Consider the following 20,943-nt stretch of genomic DNA (forward strand, 5'->3'; position numbering starts at 1 on the left):
CATGCATGTAGCAACTAAGAGTTCACATGCCGCAACTAAGAAGTCCGCGTGCCGGAACTAAAGATCCCTCATGCCACAATGAAGATCCTGCATGCCGCAACTAAGACCCGGCACAGCCTAAATAAATAAATAAATATATTTTAAAAGTTTTGAACTCGAATTCTACTGCTGCTTCCTTATATGGACGCCAGTGACTGTGAAACATGTTGCTATTAAATCCCTCTGTACTAGGCAGTACAGCCTAGGCAATGTTGTAACAAATAAACTGCCCAAATCCCAGTAGTGTAACACAATAAATGTTTATTTCTCACTCAAAAGAAACAAAAACAAAAAAGTCCAACACAGATAGCCACCTTCCCATCTGGAAGAAACAGCCTCCAAAACCACCATGACAGGAAAGAGAAGCCTGGAGGACATGGACAGATGCTTGTAAGGGCCAGTCCTGGAAGTAGCGCATATCACTTTTGCACACACTCCATTGGTTGAAACTCAATCACATGGGCCCACCCTCAACTGCAAGGCCTGCTGGGAAATGGAGTCTTCCTATGTGCCCAGGAAATAGAACCAGTACGAATATGAATACGTATCACTATCTCTGCCACACCCTAAAAATATCACTTCTACAGAGCTTCTCCTGTGTGGAAATTCTAATGGATTTGAAAACCTGAGTATGGCCTAATTCTTACCATACTAATAACATAGCTCTCATGTCTGAGCACTATTTTGAATGTTCTTAAAGGAGACTGTCTTTCTAGAGGAGACTCCAAAAACAAAAAACAAAATCACCTAAAGATTATGGCTGGACTGAAGTTCTTACTCTCCTCATCCCAATTAGAATTTCCTTCCTGGGCATACCCATTAATGGAAATTTGACCTGTGACTATTGCCACACACAACCCATTTGTCAAGAATCATTTTCTAAATTCAATAAATAAATAAATAAATAAATAAAGCTTCAAAACCTAAAAAAAAAAAAAAAAAGAATCACTTTCTTTGCCACGACAGCAGACAGCAGCTGATGAGAGCTTCAAGGAAGGTGTTGAGATCCACAGTGGTTTCCTGGAGTGCCCTTAAGAACCACGTGCTTCAGTGCTGCCAGCTGACCTCACAGGTCGTCGTGTCCCTGTCCTTTGCTCCCCCCGGCCCTCCCAATGGCTGAGTAAGCCTCTGTCATCTGGAACACATAAGTGGCTTCTGTTTTCCTGATTGAACACAGACTGACTACATTTATAATGTTTCTGTTCTCTTGTGCAGTCTTGGCCGAGTACGAAGGTCTGAGCTACATATTTCCTGAGCCTTGCCAGGCTCATGACATGCGTGGTCCATCTCATCTCTATGTGCTGTCTGACGGGCAAGAGGATTAAGAGTTACGACGGAAGCCCTTCCCGCATTCTTTACACTTACAGGGCCTCTCTCCCGTGCGGACTCTGAGATGAACGTGAAGATCGGAGTTCCGAATGAAGACCTTCCCACACTCGTCACATGCATGCGGTTTCTCTCGGGTGTGATCTCTCTGATGTAAGTAAAAATAGGAGCTGTAACTGAAGTCCTTACCGCACACTTGGCACATGTAAGGCTTTTCTCCCGTGTGAACTCTCCGGTGAGTGTGCAGAAACGAGCTGTAGGAGAAAGCCTTCCTGCACACGTCGCATTTGTAGGGTTTCTCCCGTGTGGACCTCTGGTGAATGTGCAGGTGTGTGCTTTGGCTGAAGCCCTTTCCACACTTGCCACAGTGGGGGGCTTCTCCCCCACGTGCAGCCTCCAGTGGACTTGGAGGACGGAGCTGGAGCCGAAGCATTTGCTGCACTTGCTGCATTTGTAGTTTCTCTCCAGTATGGACCCTCTGATGGACAAGAAGTCTGGAGCTCTGATCGAAGCCCTTCCCACACTCTGTGCATATTATAGGGCCTTTTCCCTGTGTGGACTCCCTGGTGGATACACAGAAGCGACCTGAATCCGAACCCCTTCCCACACATGTCACACGTGTAGGGCATCTCCCCCGTGTGGACTCGGTGATGGTTGTGAAGAGAAGAACTGCGCTTTGCCACATTCAATGCCTTTATAGGGTTTGTCTCCCAAGGGGCCTTTCTGATTCCTGGGAAGGTCTGAGCTCTGTTTGCAGCCCTTAGCCCACTCCTGACCCTCACAAGTTTTCTCCCCTGAGTGGGTGTTATAGTGAACAGTAAGTCCTGAGCTCTGACTAAAGTCCTTTCCACACTGGTCATATTTACAAGATTTTTCTCCTGTGTGAGCGCTGTGATGAACATGAGCATTTGCATCATCTATGAAACCCATTCTATAGTTATTACACCTGAAAGGTTGCCGCACTGCATAGACCACGTGACTGTGTTTGACTGCTGACTTCATAACCAAATGTTTCCCACAGCCGGTGTATCTGTAAAGTTCCTCTCCTTTATATTCTTGGAAATCATTACAATCACGTGAGGTCTGAAAGAAGATGCCATCACACTGAGCACATCCATCCAATTTCTCTTCCATATGAATTCTCTTGTATACCTTCCCTGAGAATTCTCAGGCTCAATCATTATGTTGGCTTTCTTCCAAGATTCTGGGGTAAGGACCTGTGCCAGGCCTTTCCTAGCTGTGATGTCTTGGTTTTCTAAATTAATGGCATTTATTACATACCTTTCATTTTCAGACACTTCTGCCCACTCTTCACAGAGGGAAACATCTCCTTCTAAATATTGGGGACAATCTCCTTGAAGATGCATGACATAATCCTGACTCACACTCAATTCACTGATCCTTCGTTTCCAAATCTGCCAAAAGTAGAGCACTTCTGGTGAGAGGTAACTCAACCCTTTTTCCTGAAGGTTCGAAATGTTGTTTTTAATCCTGTCTCCTATGAGGAGAAAGAGAATTTGGCTAAGTGAACAAGTAGATCATCTATCCAAAGGCTTTGAGGAAATGAAGTAGGATGGGATGAGAAGTTGCCACTGGCTCCTAGTCATATAGGAAACAATTAGAAACCCAGTAATTCTAATCGGTGAGCTGCTAATTAAAAACCAGGTATTGCAGGGAAATCAAAAGAAATCTTGGAAGTAGTTTATAAAGGAAGAAATTCACCTCTCGGCTATAAGAGTAGTTGATAAAAAGCCTTTAATCATTTTGCTACAGAAGGCATGGGGAAGGCTCCCATATGATTCATGTAATATGCATAATAATGGAGTTCTGGACATGGTGAGAGGCACAGACGATCACAGGGACCTTCCAGGATCCCGTAAAAGGTTGCAGAAACAAGTAACAAGTCCTATCTCCTAACGATGTCCCTTCCCTTACATCACTGTTATATGGGATAGAACTATCATGTATGTTTGTGTACAACCTTCACAACTGTACAGGGTGGGACTACAGCTGCAGTGGGGATTGAAACGGGGATAACATTGTGAAATACGAGACATCCTTTTTATCTTTCCTGAGGTTCCCTGGCTTCATGAAGAGACAAAGTCCACCAAGATCCTGCCATCCAATTCCTTAACTTCTCCCCTTTGAGGTTACTGCAGAATCTCAAACAGCCATGGCTATGAGAATTGGCAGCATGAAACTGTCAATGCCTGGCACCCAGGGAAGCAAGACTGTACTAAAGGGACATAAGAAACAGGGGTTTGAGGCAGAAGAGGATGGTCACACCCTTGGCACCCAAAAATAGGCTTCAAAATGTCACAAAAACCACGGTTAAAACCGTCTGGACACTGCTTCTGGTTCAAGGTAATTTTCTGAGTCATTTTATTGACAGTGACTCTGGTTCATAAGGTGGTGTCAGAGAAAAGGGAAACAGGTTTAAAGCAGCAGTTTTCCACCAGTTTTGACTGTACCCATAGTAAGAAAAGCATTTACACTGTGACCCAGTACCTACACGTAGACACATACCATAAACTAAAATAGTTTTATCAGCTGAGATTTACCTTACCAGGTGCAATGAACTCTGATAAATCCTTTTGTGTTCTAGTCCATTAATCTATTTTGCTTTTCAAAAACTGCTAGTTACGACATGGTCACTTGATTTCAGGACTCACCAATGGGGTTGCATCCTGCAGAGTTAGCCCAAGGAGCCCTGTTTATAATCTATGGACATAGTGGTACTTAGTGTCACCTGGTTATTACAAGCACAGGGTCTACAGCCAGATTGGGAAGGTTCAAATCCTAGTTCCTCTGACAAGCTGGGTGGCCCTGGACAAGTTACTTACCCACTCTGTGCCTCAGTTGTTTCCTCTGTAAAAGGGGGCCAATGATAGCAACTATCTCATAAACTAAACTGAGGTAATACATGACTGTATATGGGGCTCTGAGAAATTGAAATTAGGTTAGATATTGATCAGCACGGAAGCAAATCAGCAGACACTTATACTGCACTGACCACCAACCAGATCCTAATTTGGTTCCTTTAACACTAGTTTGTCCAAAACATTGGTTTCGCTCTAGAGGCAACCAAGGGACCAAGGCCTTGGTAATGTGTGAATTTTCTCAATCTCACTCTGAGAAATATGAGGAGAGAATGAGAGCCTAAACGTGTGAGGAGGTCAGGGTAGGCTGGCCAACTGCATCAGATGCCCACAGGGCAGGGGGCGCAGCGTTGACAAGGGCTCCCTCACCAACACCTTACAGGGGACCACCGGCTCACAGTTATCTGCTAAAACTCATGAACTGCAGGTTCCCACCTGCACGTGCATCTCTTAGGAGATTTCTCTCTGGTGGCCAAAGTTTTCCTTTGTGCTCCAACTGGAATATTCTATCTGGTTTGAAGCTGACCACTTGAGAAAATAGGACCAGTGGTTTGATGCTTACTTACAGGCAGGTCGCTGTCCTCACCCACAGAGACCAGGTTCCTGAAGTTCTCCAGCATCACGTCTTGGTACAGGTTTATCTGGGTGGAGTCCAATAGCGCCAGCTCTTCCTCGGTGAAGACCACAGCCACGTCCTTGAAGGTCACAGTTTCCTAAAACTTCAAGCACATGCCACATTCATCATCTGCACAAATGACCCCTGGAAGAAGAGCCACGTTGGAAGCTTTTGTGCCAGTCATTAAGTTGTGGTCTTTTTGCTCCAAACCCTCTTAGTTCCCTGACCAGGGATTGAACCTGGGGCCACGGCAATGAAAGCACCAAGTCCTAACCACTGGACTGCCAGGGCATTCCTGCAAAATTTTTTTCTATAATCTCTTTTCATTAGAGAAAGCTTTATAAAATAATATCATGTATGGAAAAAAGTACGTAAAATTCTGCATTCACTTTGACTTCTTTTCCCCCAATTTAAAGATAAGTTACAACATACACACGTACATATAATGAGAGAGAGCGAGCGCGCACGCACGTATTTCCATGTCCTAATATTTTCACCCCCTTTATCTCACTTGATAGCAGCACAGGGTCGAGACAAGAGGACGAATGAAACCACAATAATCCATTGATCCAACACCAATCCAATGGATGGACATGGAGCCACGCCACCATCTTTTTTTTTTTTTCACTGTTATAAACAATGCTGTGATGATCATTCTTTGAACACTTGCTGTGACTTAGAATTCTTGGAGTGGGAAATACTGGAGCAGAGGTTTGCAGAACTTCTACAAGGGCTGAAATGCCCCTGCAGTTGTGTGGATGTACCCATTTCTCCATATGTTAGCTAACAGTGAACACCGATCTTTCAAATCTTTGGTCATCTGCCAGGAAAAGAATCACATCTTGTTTCAATCTGCATCACTTTGATTACTAGAGGCTGATCATCTTTTCATATGATTATTGGTCATTTGTTTTTCCTCTTTTCTCCCTTCCTGAACACGAAGGCTCAGGTCTTTATTCCCAGCTCCTGTTTTTAAAATAACGATATTAAAATTTTGTTGTGCATGAAGCTTTTTTCACCCAATATGCTGTCTTTTAACTTTGTTCATGGTGTAAGTTTTGGTAGCGTGTATTACGTGGAGAGTACAACATCTGGAAATGAATAAGAAAAAATGTCCCACTGAGGAGAAAAACCTGGGCAGAAAAGGAGGATTCATTATTTGGAGTCACCTCTCTACATAATGTGGGCTCAGGGCCCTGAGATGAAACCATTATTGACAGGCCGCATGTAGAGCAAACAGGCACATTACAGAGTCCTACAGACCTGGGCTCAAGTCCAGGATTCACCACTCATTTCTTCATCTCTAAAGCAGAATCATACCACCTCTCTCGCACAGCTATTTTGGGCATAAATGCACTGAGTAATGTAATGTGCTCACCTAAAATGTTTTTTCCCCCTCTTTTTCCTTTTACCAAGGGAGGGACGTATGTTTACTCTCTGATGCCTTACGTTGTTATTTCTGGAGAGAAAAGAGAACTCGACCCACCTGAAACTTGGCTTTGTCTTCCCCATCCTGGGAAAGGGCTGCGGCTTGAGAACGCAGAGCTGCAGGAGAAGAGGGAAGCATTGAGAAAGGTGGGGCCTGCCTGGGCGCTCTGACTACCCACCTGGACCTCAGGAATGTCTGCCCCCTTACAGACTGGTTTCTTTTCACTGGACGCAGCTCTTCATCCACCTCACATTTCCTCTCTCCACACCCGACTTGGATTCTCCCCCACCCTTCATAAGCTCTCAACTCTTTCCTCCCGCTTTGAGGAGGAAAAAGTCTCCATGGTCACCCTTCCTAGGTTTCTGGAGCATCAGCAGTTTTATTTTATTTATTTTTAAACCAGATTTATTTATTTATTTATTTTTTTAAAGCTGTTGGGGGTAGGAGTTTATTAATGAATCTTTTTTTTTTTTTCTTTTTTTTTTTTTGCTGTGTTGGGTCTTCGTTTCTGTGCAAGGGCTTTCTCTAGTTGCGGCGAGCGGGGGCCACTCTTCATCGCGGTGCGCGGGTCTCTCACTATCACGGCCTCTCTTGTTGCGGAGCACAGGTTCCAGACGCGCAGGCTCAGTGGTTGTGGTTCACGGGCCTAGTTGCTCCGCGGCATGTGGGATCTTCCCAGACCAGGGCTCGAACCCGTGTCCCCTGCATTAGCAGGCAGACTCTCAACCACTGCGCCACCAGGGAAGCCCAGCAGTTTTATTTATTCTCTGATCTTCCTAAACTGGAGAAGCAGAAGATCCAGTGGTTCTTCATTCTTGAGACTGTCCAAGCTCTGATGAGGAGCTTCGGATGGATACCTGGGCTCCCAAGTACCTGCCTCCACCTCCACTCTCCAGAGCCTGCTTCTTGGTTTCCACGTTCCAGAGACCTGTGGGCTCAAGAAGGAACTTGACTTTATCTGAGTTCTTTCTTCTGGCCCCAAAGTTCACACCCTCTGGATGCCATTCATTCAGAGGATATGTACTGAACGGCTATGTGCACAGTCCCTGCTCTGGGGGAACTCACAGTCCAGAGAGCCATGAATGTCGCAGATGGCTGTACAGTCAGAGGAGTGTCTGCAGGGAGGGCCCAGCAGCAGAAATCTTGCAGTGAGACACAGGGCCTTACAGAAGGGTACAGATCCCACAAACATACATGATCTGTGCCCTGTGAAGTAAAACCTGGAGTGCAAAAGCTTCACTAACGCAACAGTCTGGGGGTTGCAAAAATAAAAACTCCACATCCCTGTCCTCAAAGATTCTAAAAATCAGGATATGACAATGGAATGCTACTCAGCCATAAAAAAAGAATGAAATAATGCCAGTTGCAGCAACATCGATGGACCTACAGATTATCATACGAAGTGAAATAAGTCAGACAGAGAAAGACAAATACCATATGATATCACTTATATGTGGAATCTAAAATACAACACAAATGAACTTATCTACGAAACAGAACAGACTCACAGACATAGAGAACAGATTTGTGGTTGCTGGTGGAGGGGGCGGGGAGGGATGGAGTGGGAGTTTGGGATTAGCAGATGCAAACTGTTACATATAGAATGGATAAACAACAAGGTCATACTGTATATCACAGGACCTATATCCTGTGATAAACCATAATGAAAAAGAATGTGAGGGACTTCCCTAGTGGCACAGTGGTTAAGACTCTGTGCTCCCAATGTAGGGGGCCTGGGTTCGATCCCTGGCCAGGGCACTAGATCCCACATGCATGTTGCAACTAAGAGTTCGCATGCCACAATTAAGGAGCCTGAGTGTCGCAACTAAGGAGCCCACGTGTCACAACTAAGACCCGGCACAACCAAATAAATAAATAAATAAATATTAAAAAAGAAAAGAATATGAAAAAGAGTGTATATGAATGTGTAACTGAATTGCTTTGCTATATAGCAGGAATTAACACAACACTGTAAATCAACTATTCTTCAATAAAATAAATTTTAAAAAATAAAAATAAAAATCAGGATATGGGTGAGCAAATGTCTTCTAAATCAGAGAGTTTGTAACCTCTCCTGTTACATGACCTCCTTTGAAAGTTGGGTGATATTTATGGACTTCTGTTCAGAATAATGTTTTAAATGCATAAAATAAAACACAGGATGATTTTAAAAGCTAATTACACTTAAAGACAACCTTCAAAAATATTAAAACATCAAGTGTGTGCTTCATTATTAATTATCAAGAATGAATCAACTACTGTAATTTCAAAATAGCAATGAGCAGAAGCAATATTTTGAAACATCTACACCAACTGTATTATAAGAATATCTATGATTTATGGGACTTCCCTGGTGGTGCAGTGGTTAAGAATCTTCCTGTCAATGCAGGGGACATGGGTTTGATCCCTGGTCCAGGGAGATCCCACATGCTGCGGAGCAACTAAGCCCATGCATCACAACTGAGCCTGCACTCTAAAGTCCGCGAGCCACAACTACTGAGCCCACGTGCCACAACTACTGAAGCCCACATGCCCAGAGCCTGTGCTCCACAACAAGAGAAGCCACCACAATGAGAAGCCCGTGCACCGCAACGAAGAGCAGCCCACACTTGCCGCAACTAGAGAAAGAGAAAGCCCATGTGTAGCCACAAAGACCCAATGCAGCCAAAAACAAATAAATTAATAATTAAAAAAAGAATATCTACGATTTACATGGATAACAGAGTCACAGGTTCTGCTTATACTATTGCGGTTTGCTGCCTACATTCATAATGGAAGGAAATGCTGATTTTCAGTTTGACCAGTATACATTTTTTCCCACTCAAGTTCATGGACCTGCTGCATTACACCATGGACTCGAGTTCAAGAACTCCTTTTCTAATGAAGCCTTCTCCTGCCAGCACCAGATAGGATGAACCACTCTGGGACCCAGCCACACTATGTTTACAATGCTGGCTTAGGGCTTCCCTGGTGGCGCAGTAGTTGAGAGTCCCCCTGCCGATGCAGGGGACACGGGTTCATGCCCCGGTCCGGGAAGATCCCACATGCCGCGGAGTGGCTGGGCCCGTGAGCCATGGCCGCTGAGCCTGCGCATCCGGAGCCTGTGCTCCGCAACGGGAGAGGCCACAACAGTGAGAGGCCCGCACCGGGGTGGGGGTGGGGGGGAAATGCTGGCTTAGCACCTTTCACACAGCCTGCCTTGTTAACATCTCTAAATCACTGATGGACTCCAGTCTTCTTCCTTTATTTATCTTCACTATCTTGGACAGGTGTGGCCCCTCGGATGCACTTAGCAGATCCCATCAACAGGCTGTGATGCACCCAGAAGAACAGAACTCTTGAAATCAGCCTGGAGCTAGTGAGTAAGTAATGCAAAGACACTGACCGGGAGCTTCCGCCTTCCCTTACCTGTTTTTCCCTTAGATCCAAGCCACAGGGCAAATTCAGACAGATACACCTGCTTGGGATGTCCACTCTAAGATGCTCCCTGGCCTGTGGCGCTTCAGGAGCTCAGGTGTCCACCTTTCCTCTAACCACCTGTCCTGGACCTTCACACAGCCTGCTCTGCCAGGCACCTGTCTCACACCATGTGTGCCCTGCCCTGCACTAGGATCGCTCTCTCCGAAGCAAATGTGGAAGACTGGTTCACCTGCTGACCTCCTGTATGGAGGATAAAGGGCAAAGGAAAGCAGAGGCCAGGTCTGTAACGAGTCCTCCACAACAATGCCTTTCAAGCTCAACTCTTTAGGATCCCCCAGGACTGTGCTTTGCAAACTTTAGAGTTTTTAAAAATCACCACAAGAGATTGCTAAAACAGACTGCTGGATGCCACCTCCAAAGATTCTGATGCAAGAGCTCTGCAGTGGAGCCCAGGAATCTGTATTTCTAACAAGTTTCCAGGTGATGCTGATACAGCTGCCCCAGGGACCACCCTTTAAGCAGCACGTGCTAAGATACTCTTTGCTGATTTCCAAGGTTTCCAGGGGCTTCTAGTTTGTACAGAATTTCCTTGTGGCTCCTCCTCATGTCCCTGACCTCCAAGAGTTAGGGCTGCCTCAAGATTCAGTCCAGGAAGTTCTTCTCTATCTCGACTCATCACTCTCTTGGTGAACACGTTCGACTTCATGACTTCAAAGCGCATCCATATGCTGATGACTCAATGCCAACCTGACGGCTCCACTCGGGTGTCTAAAAGGTGTCTCAAACATGCCCCCAAACCAAATTCCAGATTGGCCTCTAGAGGTCCCCCTCCCCTTTCAAATCCCTTTCAAATAAGCAGGCGATATATTCTGGAGCAATCCTTGATTTCTCTCTTTTTCATACTCCACATCCAATCAGCAGCAAGGATCTTCAAATTATAGCCAGACTCAGACCAATTCTTCTTGCTGTCACCATCCAAACCGCCATCTTCTCTGCCTGAAATACTCCAGTAGCCTCCTAACTGGTCTCTCTGATTCTATTCCTGTCCTGCCTGCAAGTCTATTTCCTACAAAGCAGCCACAGTGGTCTCTCTTTTTTTTTTAATTAAAAAATACTTGATTGTTAAAAAATGCTAACCAGGCTTCCATGGTGGCGCAGTGGTTAAGAATCCGCCTGCCAATGCAGTGAACACGGGTTCGAGCCCTGGTCCGGGAAGATCCCACATGCCGCGGAGCAACTAAGCCTGTGCGCCACAACTACAGAGCCTGCGCTCTAGAGCCCGCGAGCCACAACTACTGAAGCCCACGTGCTTAGAGCCCGTGCTCTGCAACAAGAGAAGCCACCGCAATGAGAAACCCACGCATTGCAACGAAGAGTAGCCCCCGCTCGCCGCAACTAGAGAAAAGCCCACGTACAGCAACAAAGACCCAACACAGCCAAAAATAAAATAAATTAAATAAATAAATTTAAAAAAAATGCTAACCATCGTTTGAGCTTTCAGAGAGTAATAATATTTTGTCTGGTGGAGGGTCCTGCCTTCATGCTGACGCTGCTGACAGATCAGGATGGTGGTTGCTGAAGGTTGGGGCGGAGGTGGTAATTTCTTAAAATAAAACAATGAAGTTTTAAAAATATAAAGTCATGTCACTTCTGTGGCCAAAACCTTCACTTGACTCAAAACCTTCGTCCTTTCAATGGCCAAACGACCTTACACTATGAGGTCTCCCAAGACCCCATTTCCTACATATCCTTCCTCTTTCTCATTCTCATCAGCCTCTCTGGCCTTCGTACTGGTTTTCAAATAGACCAGTCATACGCCCACCTCAGGGCCTTCACTGCCATTCCCTTTCCCCAGATGTCCACAGGCCCCCTACCTCCTTTGGGTCCCTATTCAGGCATCACCTTCTCGGTGACAGCATCCCTGGTTATCCCACTTAAAGCTCCCAGTCCCTCCGCCAGCACTCCCAAAGCCCTTTTCCTGCTTCGTTTTTCTCCATGAAACTTATCATCTAAACTTCCACCTGTTTTTCTTGTTTACTGTCTTTCTGCGCCCACTAGAACGTGAGCTCTCTGAGGGCTGGGATTTCAGTCTGCTCCTGGCACAATGTAGGTGCTCAATAAATATTTATTAAAAAAAAGTTTTTTTATTATTGAAGTATAGTTGATTTACAATGTTGTGTTAATTTCTGCTGTATAGCAAAGTGACTCAGTTATACACATATATACATTCTTTTTTATACTCTTTTCTATTATGGTTTATCCCAGGACATTGCATATAGTTCCCTGTGCTATACAGTAGGACCTTGTTGTCCATCCATTCTATAGATAATAGTTTGCATCTACTAACCCCAAACTCCCAATCCATCCCTCCCCCACCCCTCAATAAATATTTAAATTGAGACTGGGACTTGCCTGAACCCAGCCTGCTGCTACCTGGATCCTGGGTCTGCTGATACCAGTTATAGAGCAGAATGGATTTTGTTCCCCAGCTCGTTCACTTAGTAAATTACATGCTAAGGACCATGCGGGGTGTGTCGGGACACAATGGTGATCAGGGCAGGAAAGGATTCTGCACTCAAGCTGACATTCCAGCTGGGAAGACAGCACACATTGACTGAAATTCTACCATGTGACAGCTGCGTGGGATATAAAGAATGATACCGTCCCTGACCATGTGGTGCTCACACTGCAGGGAGAAAGAGGATGACAGAAATAATTGGTGACAAAGGCAGTGGGATGAAGAGGTAACGGGAATAATAGATACTGCAAAGGTAGAAATAACAGATGAATAAAATTATGATGAATAAGATTATGTACGGGGATGAAAAGGAGGAGAACTCAAATGTGAGTCTGGGTTGAAACTTGAGGAAAATGGGGAAATTATGATGTTTTAACCTAGACAGCAAAAGGAGGAGCCAGGTTTTGGAAGTTACAGCTCTTGTCTCTCCATATTGGGAGCTGTGCAATGGTTTGGGTTCAAATTCTGGCTCAGCCACTTGGTAGCTGTACTAACACTAGAAGAGTGACAAACCTCTGAGTCTGTTCTTTCTTCTGTTAAATGAAGATAATATTCCTTACTTGCAGAGTGGAAAGAATTAATTCTTTCTCATACACGTATACATGCCTACCTATCTGAATAAAGCTCATAGCCCAGTTCTTGGCACAAAGAAAATCCTCTATAAACTATTATCATTGCTGTTATTCATTCATCCCCAGGCACTAACCTCAGAATACAAGCATCCCTTCATTTAACAAATATACGGTCAGTGCCTAACTACATCTTGGATGCTACAACAAACACTGGGGATGCAGCAGTAAATAAGACGGGCAAGGTACTTGTTCTTATGCCTTCTGGTGGGTAAACAAATCTATAAAGGTGATCAGCGATTACAAAAAGGGCAACGAAGAAAAGGAAACACATGTGACAGATTCTTGTTTACCCCCAGAATGTAAGTTCTCTCAGACAGAACACTGGAGGCAGGTTTGGGAGGGGCAACATTAAATCAGGTGGTCATGGAAGGTGTCTAAGACCCGCATGAAAATAAATCAGTTGTGTAAAGATCCGGCATGAGAAGAGTACAGGGGGAAGTGCAAGGACAAAGGCCCTGACTTCTGGTGATAACATCTCCTGGCCAAGTGACACTTGTTAGGTTTCTTAACCTTTCTAAGCCTCAGTATTCTTATCTGTAACATGGGACTAATATTATCTAACTTCTGCAGTTGCTGAGCAAATTAAATATATATTAATTTACTCAGGGACTTCCCTGGTGATCCAGTGGCTAAGACTCCGCACTCCCGATGCAGGGGGGGCCTGGGTTCGATCCCTGGTCAGGGAACTAGATCCCACATGCCACAACTAAGACCACGGTGCAACCAAATAAATAAATAAATAATAAATAGAAAAATTAATTTACTCATTCAAATATTTATTGACAGGCTACTATATGCCACACACTGTTCCAGGGACCAGGGATACAGCAGTGAAAGCCCTCAACATGATAACTGTTATATAATAAGCTCTTAATTAATGCATACCATTAGTTACTGTTATTACCTCTTTCCTACACGTAGCACATCCTTGAAATAGTGTAAGCCTGAGTGATCTACTGATCAAATGAACCACTACTAGAAGCCAAGGAGAGAACATACGAATAAGACACCAGGAAATTCCCCAACCTTAGAAGAAACCCATTTCTGAGTGAAGGGGGTAAGCCTGAGGGGCCTGAACGGGACATGTGTCAAAACCATGGGATAAACAATGAGGTCGGAAAAACAGGTCTCCATCTGGGAAGACAGCAAGCATCGACATAAAACAACAACAACAAGAGACCAAAGTCCTACTCACCTGGAGCTCCAATGGCAAGAGACCTGGGATTATTCCTTCCTCTTTGATGCAGTTCTCTCTGGCAAAGGAACAGTTGGAAGAGAGCAAGAAAATAAATGAGCCATGAGATAACATGCTGTTATCATAATTCCCAACACACCACAGGGAAACATCTCTGAGCACCAGCTGGATGTAATCTACTCCTCCCTTTAACCTACCCTTCCTGTAATCTACTCCTACTACTTCCTTCAGGTGCCCTGGAAAGGGACCACCCTCCTTACAGGACTCAGAGCGAAGGTCCCATGCCAGTCCTGCTTTGTGCCTTGTCTACAAGCCTGCACTCACTGTAGCTCCCAGGAGACAAAAAGAATCAGGACACAGTCTCGAATTGAATTCAGAGCTGTGACTCCCACATGCTATGTGACATTTAAATTTTGGGGGGAGGGGGAAGGATTTTTTTTATTGAAGTATAGTTGATGTACAATATTATATGTTACAGGTGTACAATATAGTGATTCACAATTTTTGAAGGTTATACTCCATTTATAGTTATTATAAAATGTTGGCTATATTCCCTTTGTTGTGTAATAAATCCTTGTAGCTTATTTTATACACAACAGTTTGTACCTCTTAATCCCCTACCCCAATCTTGCCCCTCTCCCCACTGGTAACCACTAGTTTGGTCTCTATATCAGTTTGTGACATTTAGAGCGGAATTCAACCTGTGTGTACCTCAGACGCGACAAAAACCAGATGCAGCAACAATACATCAGCAAAAGAATCTTTCACAACTTGCACAGTGCTTTAAAATTCTCCAAGGAACACATACAGAACATGAAGATTCAACTTCAGCAGCTCTTTACAGAAATGCCTTCACAGACAGAAATCTCTGAAATTAGTACAGAAGTGGATGGGTGGCTACCGTGAAAGAAGTCAAGATACCATCAATCCGCGACTGCCTGGATTGGAGTCTCCCAAACGGGAGATGCCCGTCTCAGAGTCAGAGCTGCCGGCCTCAAACTGCTCCTTCCGAGCCTGAGGGGTACCAAGGGCTGCCGGCCCGGGCCCCGCCCCCCATCCCCCCACACCCCGGGATGCTCGGCGACCCGCTTCCTCAAACCCTTCCTTCGCCAAGCCGAGCTCGTTGAAATTCCCTGGTTCCGACCCTCCGCCATTCGCCGCCCTTTCCCCCTCAGATCCTTCAGATCTGGCCCCTGTGCCTGCGGCCGGAACAAAGACCTCCAACACTCACGTCCCTTTCCCTACTCATCATCGCACAAGAAACCAAAGCAGTGGTGCGCCGACCGGAAGCGGAAGTGGGCGACTAGAGAGGGCCCGGACTACACTTCCCAGAACCCTCTGCGGCGCGCTGTCTTTGAGTCCAGATGGTGATGGAAATAAGCGTCCGCCTGGAGCTTTGCCAGACGCGTGGCGGAGGGCAGGGGCCGCTCAAGGTTGCAGCGCTCAGCTTTGGGGCGCCACTACACTTTTTTTTTCCTTAAAACAAAAAAAGTTAGGGACTTCCCTAGTGGTGCAGTGGTTAAGAATACGCCTGCCAATGAAGGGGACACAGGTTCAAGCCCTGCTCCCAAAAGATCCTACATGCTGCGGAACAACTAAGCGCGTGCGCCACAACTACTGCGCCTGCGCTCTAGGGCCAGCGAGCCGCAACTACTGAGCCCGCGTGCCACAACTACTGAAGCCCACACACCTACAGCCCGTGCCCTGCAAGAAGAGAAGCCACACCAATGAGAAGCCCATGCACCACAAGGAAGAGTAGCCCCCGCTCACCACAACTAGAGAAAGCCCGCACGCAGCAACGAAGACCCAATGCAGTCATAAGTAAATGAACTTATTTTTAAAAAGTTACCACTCACTACTAACATGTTCACATTGCAGGAAATCCGACAATATTCTCAAACAAATCCACAATCCCTTACAGGGGATACAAAGCATTACTGATGCTTTGGTGTAAACTATATATAATTATTATATATTTATATATATTAAGTATATAACTTACATATAAAAATCATATGTATTATCTATGTATACATATTGTATTATATTACATATTTACATATATATATATAAAATTCCAAAATAGTGCATGGTCAATGTTAAGAAAACACAGGAGAAAAGTAAGAAAAAAAAAAGAAAAAATGTAAGAAAAAAGGACGAAATTAAATTCGTCTGTAATCCTAGCACCCAGAAACAATCATCATTAATATCTTGGCCCATTTACTTCTCAATCCTCTATGAGAGTAAATATGTATTAAAAATATTTTTCTTGCCACAAAATTGGCATATTTTGGAACTTTTTTCTCTCACTTTATATATCATGGGTAGCTTTCCACATTACTAAATAATGGAATCATTTAAAGTGGTTGCCTAGGATTGTTTAGTTTTAGATGTTACAGCCTTGTCCTCCAATGAAGTTATGCTTCCAGTCTTAGTGTATCAAAACTAGGGATAATAATTTTCTTGAAATTTTCCCAATTTGATAAACCAAACACAGTATCTCATTATGGAGATGTTGAATAGATGTTAATATATCAGTGGTGGGTGAATTGCCTATTTATATAGGCTTTGCCCAGTTTTCATAACTGATTTGAAATGTTACCATGTCAAATACTAATTATGGTTCATACTCAAATGTACGTTCTGAATGCTCTGTTTTCTTCTAGGGATTATTCCAGCTGTTTGGGTTTTAAGCTCTTTCTTTTCTTCTGTTTTGTTTCCTCTGTAGGTTTATCCTGCTTTCATCTTATCTCCATTCCTACTGATTTCTTAATCCTCAATTGTTTTTCATTCCACTTCCCAATTTGAGTTCTATGATTCATGTATTGGTTATATTTTGCTGTTGTGATAACAAGCATTTAAGGTTATGGAAACTGCTAAAGATTTTGGCAAACTATAAAATTTAATATTCCCTGTTTAGATCGCTGCTTTCCTCTACCTTACATGAACATCCTTTAATTGTGATTTTAAATTCCCTTATAAACCAAGATTAAATAGTAAGAGATTTAAATCTTGCTAGTGATGGTTTTAATTATTTTTTGTTTTAGTGTCTTGACATATAAAAATTTTAACTGAACGATTTCTGTGTTATTCTATGTATATATACATATATATGTGTATTTTACAATTTAATATTTTGTTTCCTCATTGCTTTTTGGTCATAGACAGTAGATCACAATCCAATCTGCTTAGCTGAATTTCCAGAGAAATTATAATAAATATATATTCCCAGCCCAACATCCTACTTTTAACTCACTTAATCACAAATCTAGGCTAGGGCACAGGAAATAGCATAATTTTAGACAGCCAGGGAAAATTTGAAATTGGCTGTTTTAGGAAGCTCTGGTCTACAAACTATAAACAAGCCATATGTATTTCAATATAAGGTATCATCTCCTGAAGCTCTACCATTTTATCCATTATGTTATTGTATGAAGATGACTGAATATGTGGGTCAGTTCCTATGTGTATCTTACTTTTTCTACTGAATGCAAGAGGTGTGGTTACCCCCCAATTCTTCTCTATCACTAACGATTCATGATTATTATATTTATATAAGCATTATGGTTGGTACTTTTTTCCAGTAAACATTGATCTTTTCCTATTTAGTGCTCTTGACTTGATTTTTTTTTTTTGGTTGGGGCTGCCTTTTGTTTATTTATTTAACCAGCTTTACTGAGATATAACTGACAAATAACATCGTGTAAAGTTAAGGTGTACAATGTCATGATTTGGTATATGTCTACATTGTGATATATAAGGTTAGTGGACACATCCATCACCTCATATAGTTACCTTGCTTTTTTGTGGTGAGAACATTAAGATTTGCTCTCTTAGCTTATTTCAAGTATACAGTAAAGTATTGTTAACTTTAGTCACCATGATGACCATTAGATCCCCCGAACTTATTCATCTTATAACTGAATGTTTGTGCTCTTTGGCCAATATCTTCCCATTTCCCCCACCTCCCAGCCCCTGACAACCACCAATCTACTCTTTGTTTCTATGAGTTCAACCTTTTTAGACTCCACATGTAAGTGAGATCATACAGTATTTGTTCTTCTCTGTCTTTGCATTTGCCCGAAGTAAAAAAGGTCACCTTCTAAAAGTCCTGAGTGGCTAAAAACAAATATCCGAACTCCTTGCTGAGATCCCTTACAGAGGACTTCTCGCGCCTTCTTTTTTTTTTTTTTTTAAGTATTTACAAAGTTGTGTTCGTTTCTGGTATACAGCAAAGTGATTCATATATATATATATATATATATATACACATATTAATATATATTATATATATGTATATATATATATTTTTCATACTTTTCCATTATGATTTACTATAGAATATTGAATATAGTTCCCTGTGCTATACAGTAGGACTTTGTTGTTTATCTATTTTATATATAGTAGTTTGCATCTGCTAATCCCAAACCTCTAATTTATCCTTTCCTCACCCCCTTTCCCCTTTGGTAACCATAAGTTTGTTTTCTATGTCTGTGACTCTGTTTCTGTTTTGTAAATAAGTTCATTTGTATCATTTTTTTTTTAGATTTCACATATAAGTCATATCATATGCTATTTGTCTTTCTCTGTCTGGGTTACTTCACTTAGTATGATAATCTCTAGGTCCATCCATGTTGCTGCAAATGGCATTATTTCATTCTTTCTTATGGCTGAGTAGTATTCCATTTTATATATATATATATATATATATATATATATATATATATATATATATATATATATACACACACACCCCACATCTTCTTTATCCATTCATCTGTAGATGGACATTTAGGTTGTTTCCATGTCTTGGCTATTGTAAATAGCGCTGCTATGAATATATACATATACATATATGTATGCTATGAATATATACATATACATATATCTTGGCTATTGTAAACAGCGCTGCTATGAATATATACATATACATATATCTTGAATATATACATATACAAGATACATATAGGGGTGTATGTATCTTTTCAAACTAGAGTTTTATCTGGATATATGCCCAGGAGTGGGACTGCTGGATCATGTGCTTGCCTTCTTGTATATACTTGAGTGCCTAGAAAAAGAACCTGATAGATCACAGTGATTATGTGGCAGGTCCCCTTTACTACTATAGTCTAACAAATGACCACAGACTTCGTGCCTTAAAACAACTACTTTATTACGCTCATGGGTTCTCTGGGTCATGAATGGAAAGGGCACGGCAAGGATGGCTTTCCTCTGTTCCATGATGTCTGGAGCCTCAGCTGGGAAGACCCACAGGCTGGGTGGTAACTTGACAGCTGGGGAATGGAATTACATGACTGGTAGTTGGTGGAGACGGTCAGCTGGGACCTCAGCTGGGGCTGTCAACTACAATACCTACACATGGCCTCTCCACGTGGTTTCCAAGCCTGCTTCACAGCACGGTGGCTGTGTTCCAAGTGCGAGTGCTCCAAGAGAACAAGGGGAAAGCTGCAACACTTTTTATGATTTGGCATCGAAAGTCACATATAGTGTTGCTGTCATCATCATCAAAAGCCTGTTCAGATTCAAGGGCAAAGAAGATCAATGCCCCTCCCCCAACCTCTCAGTGGGAGGAATGTTAAAGTCACAGTGTAAGAAAAGTATGGATTTTAGAGGATTTGTTGGAAAATATAATCTGCCATATGGTGCTTCCCCTGAAGTTATATTTTCTTCCCTTTCTTTTCCCATTTAGCCCACTTGGAATTTGAATACAAATGAGGATCTGTCCACATGGCAACTGTATCAATCAGCTATACTAACTCCCTATTCTCAGAAACCTCACTTTGATGCCTAGGGGATGTGGCCCTCTCCCTCCATCTTTAAAACCAACAATGGATCACTCTGGCCTGACACTTCTGCCTACCTCTTCCCTATTTACGGATACTTGTGATTATGTTGGGCCACCAGTACTCAGGGTTATCTCCTTACATTACGAGCAGCAGATTAGTAACCTTAATTCCATCTGCTATGACTTACCCAAGTAACATAGCCAGTAAGATGCCAATGAAATGTTGAAACGAATTTGTAATCAGGAATTCTTGGCTTCAAAGCTTGTGTTCTCTTCCCTAAATCCCGCTGCCCCAACGCAGAAACATCGGAGTGCAGGAAAATCGGAGGTTGAAGGTTGATTCATTGACTGAATGATATCTACATCCACCCCTCACATTGAAGGATGTGGGCGGTAGAGGATTCTTAGAAAATTTCTTCCTTGCTCCTCTGGAAAAGTTACAGGATGCCTTTCTCTCTCAGTTCAAATGGTAATGATAAAGCTGTGGACCACATCACATAACTCTGAGAAGAAACCATACCTTGAAGCATTTCTTGTGGACAGCAGAGAGATGAAATCAAAGTGAACCTTGATGATATTGTTAAACCAACACACCAACCAAACAACAGCAAAAGCCACCCCAAATGTGGAATAAAACTTTCTGATGATTGTGGGTGAAAGCATTACTTCCGATAGAGAAGTGGACAGTATTAACCTTGATATAGTCTCTGTAACAACTACTCTACTATGCTCATGGGTTCTCCAGCGTGACACAAGATTTTTGTATCCAAAAACCATGTCAGAGGTGGACAGTATTTTCAGTGATAAAAAATGTGATAATGATTATGTCATGGGAATAAGCATGAATTGTTCAATGTGAAATCCTCTTTGCTTTTGTTTTTTCAGATATGAAACACTGTGTGGCGTGCTCAAGTCGTTAGTACACAAAGGCTGAGAGACTGCTGTCTCCCCAAAATCGTGACCTTCCTGGCATTTGAAGACACTGTAGGGATGGTGCTGGCCTGCACTGCTCTTTCCTTGTCTATACTCACAGCAGTGATTCTCGGGATCTTTGTGAAAGATCAAGAAACCTCCACTGTCAAG

At 43.0% G+C, this 20,943-nt stretch overlaps 1 protein-coding gene across 1 annotated transcript; it reads right to left on the bottom strand.

Annotated features, from left to right (window-relative positions):
• Window positions 1–1,240: 1,240 nt before the first annotated feature.
• ZNF285 (zinc finger protein 285) lies at window positions 1,241–15,072 on the bottom strand. Its single transcript, XM_027079788.1, is given in 10 exon segments — window positions 1,241–1,737; window positions 1,740–1,822; window positions 1,824–1,897; window positions 1,899–2,040; window positions 2,042–2,514; window positions 2,517–2,863; window positions 4,807–4,963; window positions 6,347–6,405; window positions 14,055–14,112; window positions 14,766–15,072. Coding segments are annotated over 7 exon segments (1,554 nt in total). The 5' UTR covers window positions 4,865–4,963; window positions 6,347–6,405; window positions 14,055–14,112; window positions 14,766–15,072; the 3' UTR covers window positions 1,241–1,360.
• Between the last annotated feature and the right edge of the window lie 5,871 nt (window positions 15,073–20,943).

This window comes from Aethalodelphis obliquidens, unplaced genomic scaffold (assembly GCF_003676395.1).
Source record: "Aethalodelphis obliquidens isolate GAN/ISIS:26980383/991018 unplaced genomic scaffold, ASM367639v1 scaffold43, whole genome shotgun sequence".
NCBI lineage: Eukaryota > Metazoa > Chordata > Mammalia > Artiodactyla > Delphinidae > Aethalodelphis > Aethalodelphis obliquidens.